The 15,220-nt window shown below is 34.4% G+C and overlaps 1 protein-coding gene across 11 annotated transcripts in view; it reads left to right on the top strand.

Moving 5' to 3' along the window:
* ADGRB3 (adhesion G protein-coupled receptor B3) overlaps positions 1-15,220 on the top strand; it is a 447,992-nt gene that overhangs the window by 216,603 nt on the left and 216,169 nt on the right. For all 11 annotated transcript variants that reach the window (XM_058019377.1, XM_058019384.1, XM_058019383.1 and 8 more), the window contains 3 exons: positions 3,004-3,198; positions 9,617-9,685; positions 14,159-14,267. In XM_058019377.1, coding sequence (XP_057875360.1) covers positions 3,004-3,198; positions 9,617-9,685; positions 14,159-14,267 — 373 coding nt within the window. The remainder of the gene's footprint in view (positions 1-3,003; positions 3,199-9,616; positions 9,686-14,158; positions 14,268-15,220) is intronic.

The raw sequence follows: 15,220 nt of genomic DNA, 5'->3' as shown, positions 1-15,220 counted from the left end.
GAGGGGATGAAAAGAAAGGTGCTCTTGGAGCTGTGTATGAGGAGTGTGTATGAGGGAGAAAGCTGGGAAATCAAGCTTTCTGGGTATGTCATTTAACAAAAAAAAAGAGTTCCAAGCTAAGCTGTAGTTTTTAAGAGCCTGTAAATTCTGATATACTTGAAACAACTTCACCCTGGCTGCTTTTGAAGCAAGCGTAATAACTCAGTCCTGTGACATTGTGGGCACTTGCTAGACCTTTATCATTGTGTCCAAAGAGCAACCAAAATGTCTTCCTGAAAGCACCAAAGGCCATACTACAGCTCCCGCTTCTGCTCCTCGAGATCTGCAAAAAACCCATAGCCTTACTTTTTTGAAAGTATTGAAACTTTTCAAAAGTAGGATAATTTCAATTTATTATTTGCGTTCCAAAAGCAGCTGAGGCCAAGACTTCTGCAGGCTTTGTATGTCCCAAAACCATCAACAACTTAGCCCCTGGCATCTTTAAAATGCGAATTTAAAGTCCTGCAGGAGCAGGGAAAAACAAATCGGAGGTGAACATACAGATGAAGCAGAAGGAAATAAAATAATGCACCACAAATAACTTGCTGAATAGTTCAACAGTCTTCCTACTGGTGTTTATACAGATGTAACAGCACAGCAGTTTTTATGAGGACTGATCAATTGCTGTTATTACTGATACTAAAAGAACATCTTTTTTCTCTCTTAAACCATGCCTTAAAGTTGTGTGATGCCTTTCCCACAGTACATTCTGAGGCACACGTTAGATTTGGGAGTTCAGCTCTATGGACTGTCTTTTATGTCTTTTGGGCTTGACTGAAGGTACATTCAGTATTGTTAATCCTCAAAATCTGGAAATATGTTCTGGTGCAAGGAACAGGTGTATGAGTTACAGAAAAAGTTCCACTCTTCAGTGTTGCTGTGCTGGCTGATGCTCTTTTCACTTGCTACTGAGACACAATGTGTGAGCAGATGAGACAAATGGCAACATTTCACAAGAAAATTTTCTCAGCAAAAATGCACAAATCAAGTTCATGTTTGCTTTTACTTGTTCTCAAGAATGTAGTTCATAATTTTATATGTACAATATCAGATTCTTGAATTTATTGAAATTAATTTCCTTCCTAAATTCTCACATCTTTTTATTCAGTATTATTTTCCTACACAATTATGTCCAAAATATTCTAAAAGGAATAGAAACTGCATGAAATTATTTCTGCAAGCAAGCTTCTTGCCTGATTACATATTGCAGGATTCTGAAGACTAAGGGAGGTATTTCTGCTGAAATACTTGTTTAAAAAATGCAACCAACCGAACAAACCAATCCGTTATCACTGATTTTTTTTCTAAATATTAATAATACTATTATATTTCTTTCTCTGTACTCATGCTATTGCATAGATTCACTCCCTGTCCATGATGCAGCAGGCAAGTATTCTTTCAGGTCTTCCGTATTTCTAGGATTTTTTCAAGGCACTGGTGGTCCATAAAAATCCTCAGCTGCTCTTAAAGATTATTTAAGAGCTTCCTCCATGGAGCAATCATTAGACAGCCACTTTGCCCAGCCCCAGCTGTGTGACATGTATCTAGTTTATCTGATGACTGGTTGAGAATGTAACCAAAATATGAACCAACAGCATGAAAAAAACCCCACCCTGCTTAGAATTAGTATTTCAGAGGATGATTGTGTTTTTTAAGTTGCTTTCGTGGGAGTTGTTTTGAACCCTTTTGAACAGTTTTATTACATAGTGTTTCTCTATGCATTATTTTTTTATAATGAAGGCCTGCATATTGACACAAAGTGTCTGGGGAGATCTGGAAGTGGCAACAAGTATTTTTACATTCTTCCTTCTACATCACCACCCTGTTATCACAGAATCATCAAGGCTGGAAGAGACTTGCAATATCATCTAGTTCAACTATATGTTGCATTAGTAATTTTTCCCTCTATATGTCAGTAATAAGGCAAGTTAAAAAGCAATTGAAGATACATTTTTAAAGATCATGACAACATTTTTTTTGCCAGTTTCATAGTATTTTCAGCCCTCCTGCTTAGAATAAGGTCTGTCTTGGCTAATTTTCTTTATCTAAAAACCTTCAAACTCAGGATATTTTATGATTCTATGATATTCTAGTTTTCAATTGAGAAGAACTTGTGCTTTTATGCTTAAATTATAAGGTATATTTAAAGATAGGTTGTTTAATCCATGTGCTCTTTCTTTTAGCCTTGTCTGGCCTTGTCCTGTCTTTGTGATACTCTATGCATCTTCCTGGGATGCTGAGTCAGCTTTTAGAATTAACCAGATCCACAAGTTCAGGTTCTAATCAGGAGGGTACTTCTAGCATATTTGTTTTGGATCACTAGTCCTGAACACATCTGCTGGGAGAGCTACTGCTAAAGTATGCTCTTTTGGCAGATACACAGGAGCTATTAATAAATAAACTTGCGTTTCTTGGAAAAAGCAAACGGGATTGTTCCAAGTTAACACCTTTGTGCTACTGCTACAGAAGGGAGCACCATAACCAGCTGCCAACTAAACCACCTCTCTTGCACTGACTAGCCAAGCTGGGCTGGCAGAGGAGAAAGGTCTGCTCTCCTATAGTAAATCAGATTATAGCAAGTACTGCCTCAGCATTTATTCCTTTCAGAGGTCTCAGTTGTTAAATGAGGGGCAGCTGTGGTTGTACAGGTGTTCCTCTGAGGAAGGGCAGTTCCTTGCTGTGTCATGACGACAAATTAAAGCTGCAGTCCAGCCCATGGAGCTACAAGAAGCAAATGTGGGAACCACAACAAATTCAGAAGCTTTTGGTATAAAATCAATGATGCTCTGATAAAAATAATATTTCTATCCCTGTAGACTACTACTTTGGCTTATCTTTAACGGGACTTTTTTTTTTTAAACTGGTTTTAACATGTAATGTTTTGGCTGTGTTTAGAATTTATCATACATTTTTCTCAGTAAAGTAGGTTCTGATAATAGGTTTTTTTTTTTTCTTTTGGTACAGATTAAAGAGCATCTTGCCAAGGGTCAGAGGACGTTGGCTGGTGATGGCATGTCCCAAGTAACCAAGACACTATTGGATTTAACGCAGAGGAAAAATTTTTATGCTGGGGACCTTCTAATTTCTGTGGAAATTCTCAGAAATGTTACAGACACATTTAAAAGAGCAAGTTATATCCCTGCATCTGATGGGGTGCAGGTAAGAGAAACATTGTAAAGGTAATGTTTCAGTTGATGGAGTTTATGTCTGTATATTGCAGTGTACTGCACGGCAACTGGTTTGCCCACAGAGGAAACAAAAGTCTTCCACATGATAGACATAAGCATTCTTCACATAAAACTAAGATCCAAGTGTAAAATTGGAAGAAGATTCAGCTACGTTTAATAAGACAAATATCCAAACCAATGCAGCAGGTGAAAAATGTAAATGCTTTATTTGTAGCATTTCAGGATCTTTGTCTTTCAAGGTTTGGTTGACTGATAGGTGGTGTTGGTAATTTTTGGCACTATGCATTTTGCTAAGTGTTCTTTGTTCCAGTTCATTTCAGTTCTAAACTAGTTCATTTCAGTTCAAAATCCAACCACATTGTTATGTAATTCTGGCATTGGTTCTTCATTTCAGATAAATGAAGCTTATTAAAAGTGCACAGAAATGATGGATAGGGCATTTTATATAAATTTTCTATTTTACATGTTAGATTAAGTCTTCTTGTGCAAGAGGACAAATAAAATGCTGTTAGATGTAAAACAAATATAATTATTTCTACATAATGGACTGGACAACTCTTACTTAGAACTTCTGGATAAAGATATTGGTTTCATCTTATATCTGAAAATTTTAGACAGTTTTCAGAGATTGTAGACTACTGACAAAGAATACTAAGAAGGCAGATGTGTATAATATTTATGAAAAAGAGAGATTAATGATCATTCATAAATTACAAATGAAGTTATTAATGCAGATCATGTATATGTATCTCTGTAAAGGTAAGCATAAATTATAAATACACTTCAGAATAGAATCATGCAGATGAAAGGAGATATGTTGGAAAAGACATTTTTTCATAGTTTATTATTCAAGACTTGCTATTATATTTTCACTTCTCTGGTTTTTCTGTGCACAAAGAACAATTAAGTTCCACAGTAAAAACGACATACCTTGTGTTGGCCTGTAGCCAGCTGAAAGTATTTTTTTTAAACAAAGCTTTTCAAAAAGTATGTTTGCTGAGAAATTATTTTTTTTTTATTAAGTGAGAGTCAGTATCTATTCAGTAATAGCTTTACCATTAAGCAGGATGTTATACACTGAAAATTTTCATGCAATCAAGAGTCTGATAGCCCAGTGTGACTTCTTCATGGTTCACAGGCACTAAAAACTCTTTAATAGAACTAGTCTTGAGAAATTAAGTGAAATCTTGAGTGATTTTGTCCATGGGCCTAGCAGATCAGGTCATTTGCAGTTTACATATGTTAAAGAGAATTTGATTCTTTTCCCACTGATGGTAGTGCCAAAAGTTTTGCTTCATTATGCAATGTAGATCTGTTTCCAAAATTCTAATAGTATTCAGGCATAACTTGACAATGTTATTAAATATTTTTAAAGAATTTTAATAAATAATGTAGAAATTAGGAAATTAAAAATATAACAATTGGTACGCCATATTCTGAAGGATTTCTCAAACCAAAGAAAAATAACTGTATTTCAGTATTTGCATGCCTAAATACGAAGAGTTCTTTAATCCCAGTTTAAAAAGACACTCAAACTCCAAGTCAGAAAAAATAAAAGTATCAAAAAAGAAAAGAAAAAGAACAAACATCAAGCTAAGGTAAAATTAAAAAAAAAAGAAAAAAACAGTGGACAATATTCAGGAAAGTAAGTGAAATCAGACTAAAACATGTGTTTGGCCCAGGGGATATATTAAGAAAGGTTCCTTTTACTGACTTCTGATGATATATAGTGAAATCCTGGTTCGGTAACAAAAGTTTAAAATTTCTATAAATTTCTGAGAAACATGGATTTTTCCATATGTAAACATATGTCATATTCTACCATACTCTGGAGTATTGTATTTATTTTTTATTTTCATTAGGACATACTTTCATACTTCCTAGCTCATCATCAAAGTGAGTTACAAAAAGGTAAAAATTAAAATTGCATGAAAAGTCTTCTTTATGTAGAAGCTCTGTGTGATGTTCTAATTCCATTCTATATTTTAACTAGATAGAGTAGAATTTCTTATTTGATGTATTTTGGTTTTTTAAAAATTATCAGAAATGCATGAGTGAGGTTTAAAATCCCTAAAAGCCATAATTTATCACTTTGTGTGATGTTGGAAAAGTAGGTTATGATGAATTACGGACAACAGGCTTCTTTTAAGATCCATGCAAAAACAACACTTGAATTATGACTGAGAAAGAAAAAGTATATATGTCTGAATATATTTGTTTCTTATACACTCCATCCATCTAGATGGTCCTTCAAATGACTACAATATCTGTTTTATATTCAGTATTAATATTCATGAATAGTGCAAGATTTGTAATTCAGAGACTCCATAACAAAATGAATGAACAGAAAAGTGAGATAAAATTTGAAAATTTCCAGCTAATTCTCAAAAATGAAGGTGCTGCTGCCTGATGTGCTGCATTGAAAATGCCTCTTGTTTAGGCAGACATTTCCAAGAGCAAAATTAAGTTTTTAAGGTATGCTTATTTAGTGCCAAGTTATTTATTACATGACTCCTTTTATTTTGCATCTTTTAACTGTTTTTTGCAACAATATCTATGCATACTTGAAGATACAATGTCAGGAACAAAAATAACCATTTATGACGCAGTTGAACAAGAAAGTGTCTTGCATCAGTGACTGAGAATATCAGTGCAGTAGCAGAAATTGTTGCAAGACAAGTCATTCAATTCTTCTATAAGCAAGGTGTTTCATGTAATATAGGAATTCTTTAAAATACCCTCTGCAGGTACACTGAGGCTATGAGATGGTCACTGCACTTAGGTGAGAATGATTCTAGCAGGAAGAAAATACAAATTTTAAATAAGCAAAATGAAAGCAATGTTTTGAAATATTATCCAGAACTGGTCTAAAAGTGCTTGAACTTCCTTCTAAGGACAGGATGGCAGGAAAGTAACTGCATTTCAGGACAGAATGGCAAAGCAAGTTCTACAATCCCCTGATGCATCAACCAACAGGAAAAAAGGTTTCTCTCCAAAGAAGTTAGAGCAGTCTAATCCCTTTTATATTAGCCATAGGGACTATTGCTGTGAGTCAGGGTTTAACAGGATTGTCCAATACTTTTTTCCTCCACCTTCCCCCTCCCACACACACATTCACTATGCTGAAGTCCAAAAGTGGAGGTGACTTAAGGCTATCCATTAATTCCTCCTAGGGAGGAATTCTCTAACTGTATAAAAGGATTTCTGACAGCTTTATGCCTGCAGAGAGGGTCAAAGAATTTGGACTGGAACAGAGAACTACATCCATTGTATTACAGTAGAAAAAATTGAAAGGAAGGAAATTAAATTAGGAAAATGTTGTTGTCCATTCCCAGCTGTAACTGGCATAATCATCAAAAATAAAAGGGCAAAAGTAAAGGACTTCAAAATTTGGTTCTGGCTGTCCCAACATTTTCTATAGTGACTAGTTCAGTATTATGCAAGCCTGCCTATGAAAGAAAGAAGCTTGATTCTACAGGGAGGTCCAGTGTTTACTGCAGTAATTCCCTCAGATCAAATCCATAATGCTTCTAAAATTTAGCCTTCACACCTGTCAATCATTTTACTAAAGGACAATGCTGTTTCTTTCATGATTAATGCAATAAACAAGAGAGTAGTCAAAGTAGGACAAAGACTTTTTAACCCTTCTTCCCCTGATATGCATTTTTTAAATGCATCTCATATCTATTCATTATTGAAGCAGGAAATCCATTTGCTCATCTCCGTTTAATTCACAAAGCACTGGCATTGCTTTGAAAAATCACTTGGACTGAAAAACCTGCACACATCTCACCCTCCAATGCTACCATAAATATGGCATCAACCAAGATTAGAAATAGAGAAAAAAGATCCCAAGAAGAAATATATTTGTATTACTAATTTCATACACCTAATTTATACTTTTTTGGCAAGTGCAAAAATATATATTAGGCAATTTATTGCTCATCTTTTGTTTTTGTTTGAGTCTAGCATTTTTTATAAACTTTTCCACATATATTTCTGTCAATTATTGGTAATTTTAAAGCTTTCTGTAACTAAAATAAATATAAACATTAACTAATATATAATATTATTAGAAAAGCCATGTAGTATATCTGCAAGAAATATTTTAAACTCCTGAGTGCTCTTCATGCACTCGTTAGACAGAATGGATACTTTTGCAATTAAGGCTTAGACTGCAGGGGAATCAGTGTCTGCAGTGTAAGGCAAAACTTCCTTCAGAACAACTCTCTAGTATGATAAATTGTCCCACACTGAGCTCCATGAAGCTGCTGCTAGACTGCTACCAATGCCCTAATAAGTTAAAGTTAAAATTTCCATCCACTGCATTTCTACAGCATTACACTGGAAGAGTTGAGAACTACCATGTTTGGAAAAGTGTTTTCTTTCAGGCAAAATCTTTCATAAGGCCCACTGTACCTAGTAGAAGTCTTCACCAAATTACAGTCCCCCACAGTAGGTGTGATTGCAGTGCCATGAAACTGGCATGCTTTGACCAATACAATTTATTTTACTTGGGGGACCAGTGAAGATGTACATTTCTCATAGCTGAAGTTGATTTTACAGAATTGTGATTTGCCAACCTGGTTAAACAGGCAATTCCTTTGTTACAAATACCACATGGAACTCCTTGCATTGTGCTTTATTTTGTTATGGAATGTCTGAAAGGGATTAAATGTATTCCAGGTATATAAGCAGTATGTAACTATATCTATTCTTCTTATTCTTGACTGAAAATTCTTTAGTATTGCTGTAAATTGGATCAAATAATGAAAACATGTTTCTTTTATGTCCTACCATTAATTCCCATCTTGTCCAAATGCTCACTTAAATTTTCATAGGAGCTTGCTGAATCATTTTGTTTCTTTTTGTGAAGTTTATGTGTTAGTGAAACTTGTGGATATTTTGCTAGTGACCTCTGTGAGAGAAGAGTTGTAGTGTCATTAATGAACAGGATTATTTTGTCCAAATTCAGCAAAATCTCAGTCACCTCTAGAGTAAATTTGGTCAAGTTAAAGAAATTTTTATCCATGTGAATTTTATAGTTAGCATTGTTAACTTCCTAATGGTTAGGCAAAGATAGATCCTCTTGCTTGTCAGGTGTTTAGTATTGGGACTAGGTTAGACTGGTAAAATGTTATTATAAAAACTTTTTCACAAATTTTCTTCAATTTTGCATTCTAAAATGTTTTACTTACATAATTGTGAGACACCTAAAATGTTGGTGATATCTCTCATTTGAAATGTTTTCTCAAGCATACCCACCACAGACTAATGTTAGATGTTTTTCCTTTCTGGTTTTAGTAATTGTGCAGTTGAATCCTTTGTAATTTCATTAATACTGTGTTAAAGTTGCTTCTTACTTAAACCTTATTTAGGTCCTGTTTATTCCCCAAAATGCGTAAAAAGTAAGTGCAGGTGAGGTAGTGACCAGTAATCTGAGTTCCAGCAAGGTCACATTGTTGGTATTCCAGGTAAAGTTTCTTGAAATTGTGGGGAACTTAATTGCACTCTTCAGTTAAGGTTACAGGAAACTACATGTATCTTTTATGAAGGAACAGAAAAATTATAATTGGCAGGCTGTAGACAAAATTGACATTCTGCACAAAATGTGATACAGAGATGAGAACAGACTGCACAAATTCTTAGCTTTTAGGGATGAAGAAGTTGGGAATACAAATTGCTAGAGAGAGCAGACAAAATTAGAAAGGAGATTTCTCCACAAACATTTGGAGAAAAGTGATTTTAAATGTATAAATTTGTATCTAACTGTTCTGCATTTTTCCCCTTAAATGAATAGGAGAATCAGAAAAAGGAGTTAACAGCTTAAGGTCAAAGAAACAGAAACTGCTTATTCCTTTTAAGTTGAAATTCCTAAAAGGATAGAGACAAGTGTGACACATAGAAGTAAGAAGCATCTGATTTGAAACTGTATTGACCATTGAAATGTCATTGAATGCCCAATATATGGTTATTAAGGATCATTTTCTCATTTTGAATAGAAACTAAAGGCTGGAGACTGGTGCTTCTTAAATGTACTTTGGTTTTTTGCAAAATCTGTAGTTGTCTAGTTTCTGGAATGAGAGCAATTTGTGAATAGAATACCATCACATTTAAAAGTTTAGCAAGTTTAAAATGGTTCTTGTTTCATAAGAAGTGGTACTATGGAACATGATTATATACACAAGAATTAAAAATTTACCAAAAAATATGTGCCCTCTTATCAAATGTATTATTTTGTCACATCATCTCTCCTACTGACAGAAAATAGGTTGCAGAACTCTGTCTGTAATAGGGAAAGGAAAGCCTTCTTAATGTTAGATTAAGGATGTGGTCGTTCATATCTTTCAAATCATTTTACTTAGTCATTCATTTACTTGATTTTTCAGAACTTCTTTCAAATCATAAGTAATCTATTAGATGAAGAAAACAAAGAGAAGTGGGAAGATGCACAACAGGTAAGATTTGACAAAATTTAATATATGTTTTCAGAAATCAGGTTAAAGATGCACCCTGTTGTAGTTGAAAGAAAATCCTAAGTGATAGAATATTTGGGGGGAAAATTGGTCCTTTTCAAAAAGGAGCAATTCAGGACCCACCAGCTAATTTCTTATATTGAAATTATATTTAGAATATAAGCTGCTTCTCTTGATAAAAATAGATTTTTATTAGCATTCCATATGATTATTCACTATGTCTTTGCTTTGGACATTGTAATGAAGTACATACAAAAGCTGAAAAATGCTACTGCAATGCTGCTTTTGTCAAACACAACACATCAGACCCCACCCAGAGACCTCATGCAACACCTCTAAACAACTTACAGAAATGCAAACAGGTGACCTGTCATATAAGGTTGTATTTAGAAGAAAAGTTGTCATCCTCAGGACTGAAAAGTTTCTGGTCTAGAAATTTTTATAAAATAGGAAAGTCTAGCAAAAATCATGAATGTATGATAAAAGAGCTAAAATTCAAATAGCCCCCCCCCCTTTTTTTTTTTCTTGCATACAAGAATTTCCTATATTTCCTGCATGGGAACTTCTTATACCAAAAAGTTACTGGACAATGTTAAGATTTGTGTTCTTGAACATGACCATAATACTGTCAGGTTTATTCAGGTACAAATAACACTGGCAATGGGGATGAACATAGTTATGTAAAAGGGAAAATTTGTGGGGATGCTCAAAGGCAGGGAAACATTTTTTATGGAGAAGGATTAAACAAAACAAGATACTTCAGAATGGAAGATTCAAGTGCACTTATTTGCAATAGGCGCTTTTAAAAGCAGGAGTGGTTTGGATGATGTGCTGCAGGAGTATTTAATCTACTCATTTGTTCTCCTTGTAAAATAACTAAAGGATGTCAAAATAGTGGCAGATTCAGAATGAATACAGGACATACTTATTCTGTAGAAGGCTACCTTGCAGGACTTCTTACAACTGAAAGGACACAAGTTAAAAAGGTAAATAGGCAAATTTATTGAAGAAAAACCATAAGGCATAAGGCAGTCTTTTGGCAAAAAAAGCTGGGCAAGACTTTCCAAGCTAGTATCACAATATTCCTGTCCCCTTATACTCTTCCTTAGATATCAGCTTTTTGCTACTGTCAAAGGCATGAAAATACCTTACATAGATCTGTGCTCTACTCTTGTGTAGTCATTGTTACTGTATTCTATAGATACTTGAACTTTGTTCACTTTTTGTGTCATTCCTAATAAATCACAAGGTACTTAAAGATCATTGAAGCTATTTACCCTCAGTTCTGTAAGTTCACATTTATGATATCACTGAGAAAGGGAAGATCAAGTTTTTTCACTACTAATTGAAACCTTGCAGTAGGCACATGACACTGCAGCTGACCCAGTACAATTCAGCTGGGAATCATATTTTTTCTTTTCCTGTTTTTCTGTTCCTCTGTAGAAGAGCCAGATACAAAAATAGACAAAGTGTGTCATTTTCTTTAGCAGTGATGGATGGAAGCAGCAAAATCACATACATGTGGGTGGTTTCCATAAACAACACCAAGATAAGGAGACCAATATTAAGCAATTATTTGAGCCCTACTAATAAACAGACATGATACCACTCCTATGGTATTGACCTTGTCTTCTACCTCCATCTTGCCTGCTTACCCATGCCATGTCAGCCATCTGACACTGGAGATTTGGGGATGACAGCACTTAGGAGGAAATTCTGAGAATGTGGAGACAAAGAGGCAACAGTAAATCTCCAGTTCCCTCTTTTCACTGCTGCTTGTAGAAGGAGCAATGTTGAAAAACAGAGAGGGAACAAGTTGTTTCTACTTTGCCTCCTTCCCTCTGCCTGGTAAATCATTGGCTCACAGATCTAGATACAGCAGAAACCCAAATGAACCAAGATGAGCTGAATCCAGGAGTATTGGGGCCATAGGTTCCTGGTTGCAAAGCTAGAGGCTTCACTAAATTTTAGACCACTGAGATATGAACCCCCCAATACCCCTAGTCTTATTACTGTTCTTGTGCAGTTACATAAGCAGACTCAAAGTAACCTTGGAAGCAAATAGCTCTTCATAACAGCTTGGAGGAGTGAGCAGGCACTAATGAATGAAGGTGATTCTGTTTCTGATTCAGCCACTCAGCTTAATTTTCTGTAATAAAACATTGCAAACCCAGTTGCAGTCTGACCAACCTTTTTGCCAGCTTGCACTGTTTTCTTAAACTCCACAGCTACTGTTAGCATAGATCTCTTAGCCTGTTTTCTAGATTCTTTGCTGGAAAGAAAATCTTACTCACTGTCAGCAAATTGCTGACTTTCAATCAAGTATACAGCTGCAATGCCTCAACACATCTGTTTTTCTAGCTGAAATGCCAACAGTTAATAACCATTAATTACAGGTTGTATACCATACAGATAAGGAGCACTCACTTTAATACTTGCCTTTTTTTAAGAGCTGATGTAAAGCGCTGCTCACAAGCCATTTCAATCCGCAGTGTGTAAGTCTATACTGGAGTTTCAAAACATGGGAGCTGTTCTGCATATTCTTCATCAAGATCTGCCAGCATCCTATTGATTAACCAGTACTTCAGTACTTCAGAAAAACCCAGAATACCTGCTCAACTGAGTGCTCAACAGTTAATTACTATACAATTTTATATGCAAGAACAAGGGTTTAAAAAATCTGACATTTTTCCTTAGTACATAATCTGTGAGTATGTGTGCTTTGCATGAGATGGATGCAAAACCCACACTTATGATCTCAGTAATTCATCCTTAAGAAGATGGACATTAAGTCTCTATCACCTGAAGCAGCATTTGCAACCTGTTAGCATCATAATTATCACAACAAATTCTTCTTCAAAACAGTATTACTGCCCTACCTTTTATTAACAGATCCATGCAGGAAACAAAGCAAAAAATTCGCTGTTCTGAACCTAATAACTGTGGACCTAGATAGAGCAAGATGAAGATGGAGAGCAGCATGCTGGAATTTATAGTCTCATTAGGGCTTTTTTAGAGTCTGCAGTCCCAGTAGTGGAAAGAATGGGTTGAATATTGCTTATAAGGTGAAATTTGAACGTTTCACTGATATGAAGAAAAAACCACCATGAATAGGTCATCTGTTATTTTTTCTATTGCAAGACACTCTGCTACTGAAAATTGTCTTGTTCATAACAGGCAATAAAAACCAATTTGTTTTTTTATGTGTGTGATATGAACAGAACTTTTAGTCTTATTAATAACTGTTATATCTCTAATGCTGTTTTGTTGATGAATTGTTATTGTATTATTGTTAAATATTAAAGAAAATGTTTAATATTTTAAAATGTTTTAAGCTTTAAAAATTATTAAACATTTTTAAAAGCTTTAAAAATTATTTTTAAAAGCTTTTAAAAATTTTTTTAAAGCTTTCAGCTTTGCAAATAAATTTTATTTTTTGAAAATGTGGTTTTATAATTTTAAAAACCAAATTGAGAGGCTACATTAGCAATGCCAAGGCTACTGCAATTTATTTTAGTTTACTCTGTACAGTTCTGGGCTCCTCAGTACAAGACACAAAGTAATGGCATGAGCCCAGAAAAATACCATGAAGTTATTTAAGGGAGGAGAACATTAGATATGCAAGGATAGGCTGAAATAGCTGATACTCTCTTGTTTGAAAACATGACAATATAAAAAGTTCCTGAAAGCGAAAAGAGTAAAGAAGACTGAGCCAAGTCTCAATGGTGTCCGTTGACAGAATAAAAAACAAGGCACAAAAATTAAAATACAGAAAATGCCATTCATGTATAAGAAAAGGTGGGAGTGATTGAATGCTAGAAGATGTTGTGCAGAGAAGCACTGGGGTCATCTTCCTGGGAGACGTTCAGAATCCAGCTGTGTGAGTTCCTGGGCAACTTGCTAGAGCTGATCTTGCTTTCCACAGAGACTTGAGCTAGATGATTTCCACTGGCCCCTTCTAACCTCCAATATTCTATGATTCTACTACTCCATATCAGCAATGAAAATAATAGTACCAGTAAAAATTTAACTTGCTTACATGTTGACTAATGCAACAAAGGTTGTCATACTGGCAAGGCCACAGTGAGATTTGCATTACTGTTTGTATCAGTAGTTCTGAAGTTACTGAAGATATCTTCAGAGGAAGGAAAAATATTTTAATTAGAGTTATTCTGTAATATGAAATGCTTTAACCATTAATGAAAGTAATGGCCACTAAGTTTTTGAGAAGGGCAGTGACTTAGTGGAAACATTTTCCACAGTTCCAGTGCACAGTTGATTTCATGTAACTTTATGGGAAGTAGTGTCTGTTTATATGAGGATATAAACAGACTGTTATATCTGTGCAACTGTTACTTCTCAATTTGCTTTTGATGGCATTTAGATTTTATTTGAATTTGCAGCTGAGGACATTTTGTATTATAGTAAATGTCATGTCTGACCTTCCTTTGTTAGATCTATCCAGGTTCAGTGGAGTTAATGCAGGTGATTGAAGATTTTATACACATTGTTGGAATGGGAATGATGGACTTTCAGAATTCATACCTAATGACTGGAAATGTAGGTAAGAAATAGAAATTTCTTCTATCAAATTTATGACCTATTGAAAATCAGAAGTTCCAAGTATGTACTATAGAGTTGCTGCTTCTATCACATTCCAGATTATGTGTTGCTTGTTTATCCCCTCTCTGGTTTAGCACATGCAGAATGGCTTACACGTCGTATTTCTTCATAATTACATCTCAAAATCTAATGCAAAGTTTTAGAATCAAAATTAAGAAAATAGAATACTCAGAATACTATGAGCTGTAGGTAGATTTTAGAGTGTTTCCAGGACATGTAGTGTTTCAAATGCTAATTTGTGAAATTGTGCTAATTGAGTTAAAATTCATATAGGTTATCGAGTGAGAAGTGTTTATTTTGTTGACATTGTCTTTTAATATTCCATTTTGCCAAAAAAAAAATCTTTGCACATGTTATGGTGTGATAATAATCAATATAGACAAACAATAATTTTAAAAAATATACATTAGTTGCCAAAATAATTAAAGTATAGAATTTGTTATGTTAGTTTTTCTATGTGTAAAAGTTTCAAAATTTTATTTAGATTTATTTTTCAAACTTTGTTTTTGCCACTGGAGAGTTGCCAGGTTATAGTCATATAATAACAAACATCAAATATGAAAATACCTGGCAACTCAATTACATTTATTAGTACTTATAAATGAGCTGGAATGAAAGCATTTTTTTAAAAAATTAAACTTAAAAATCTGTTTGAAAAGCTATTCTCTAATCATTTTGTCTTTTTTTTAGTAGCTTATTTATTCAATTAACTTGCTGTAGCTGCATTTTTATAGTGCCAGGAAAGTATTAGCAAGTTGTATGTAAGGAATAAATCCAATATATGTATTGTCTGATAGCAAAACTTCTGGTGTTAATACATTTTTTCAGATTTTAAGTTAGCATCTTACTGCACATATACGCCAGCTTTTCAGCAAGTCATTAGAATGAGTAAGA

The sequence above is a fragment of the Melospiza georgiana genome, chromosome 3, assembly GCF_028018845.1.
Source record: "Melospiza georgiana isolate bMelGeo1 chromosome 3, bMelGeo1.pri, whole genome shotgun sequence".
NCBI classification, from domain to species: Eukaryota; Metazoa; Chordata; class Aves; order Passeriformes; family Passerellidae; genus Melospiza; species Melospiza georgiana.
This window is presented reverse-complemented; position numbering and strand designations above follow the sequence as displayed.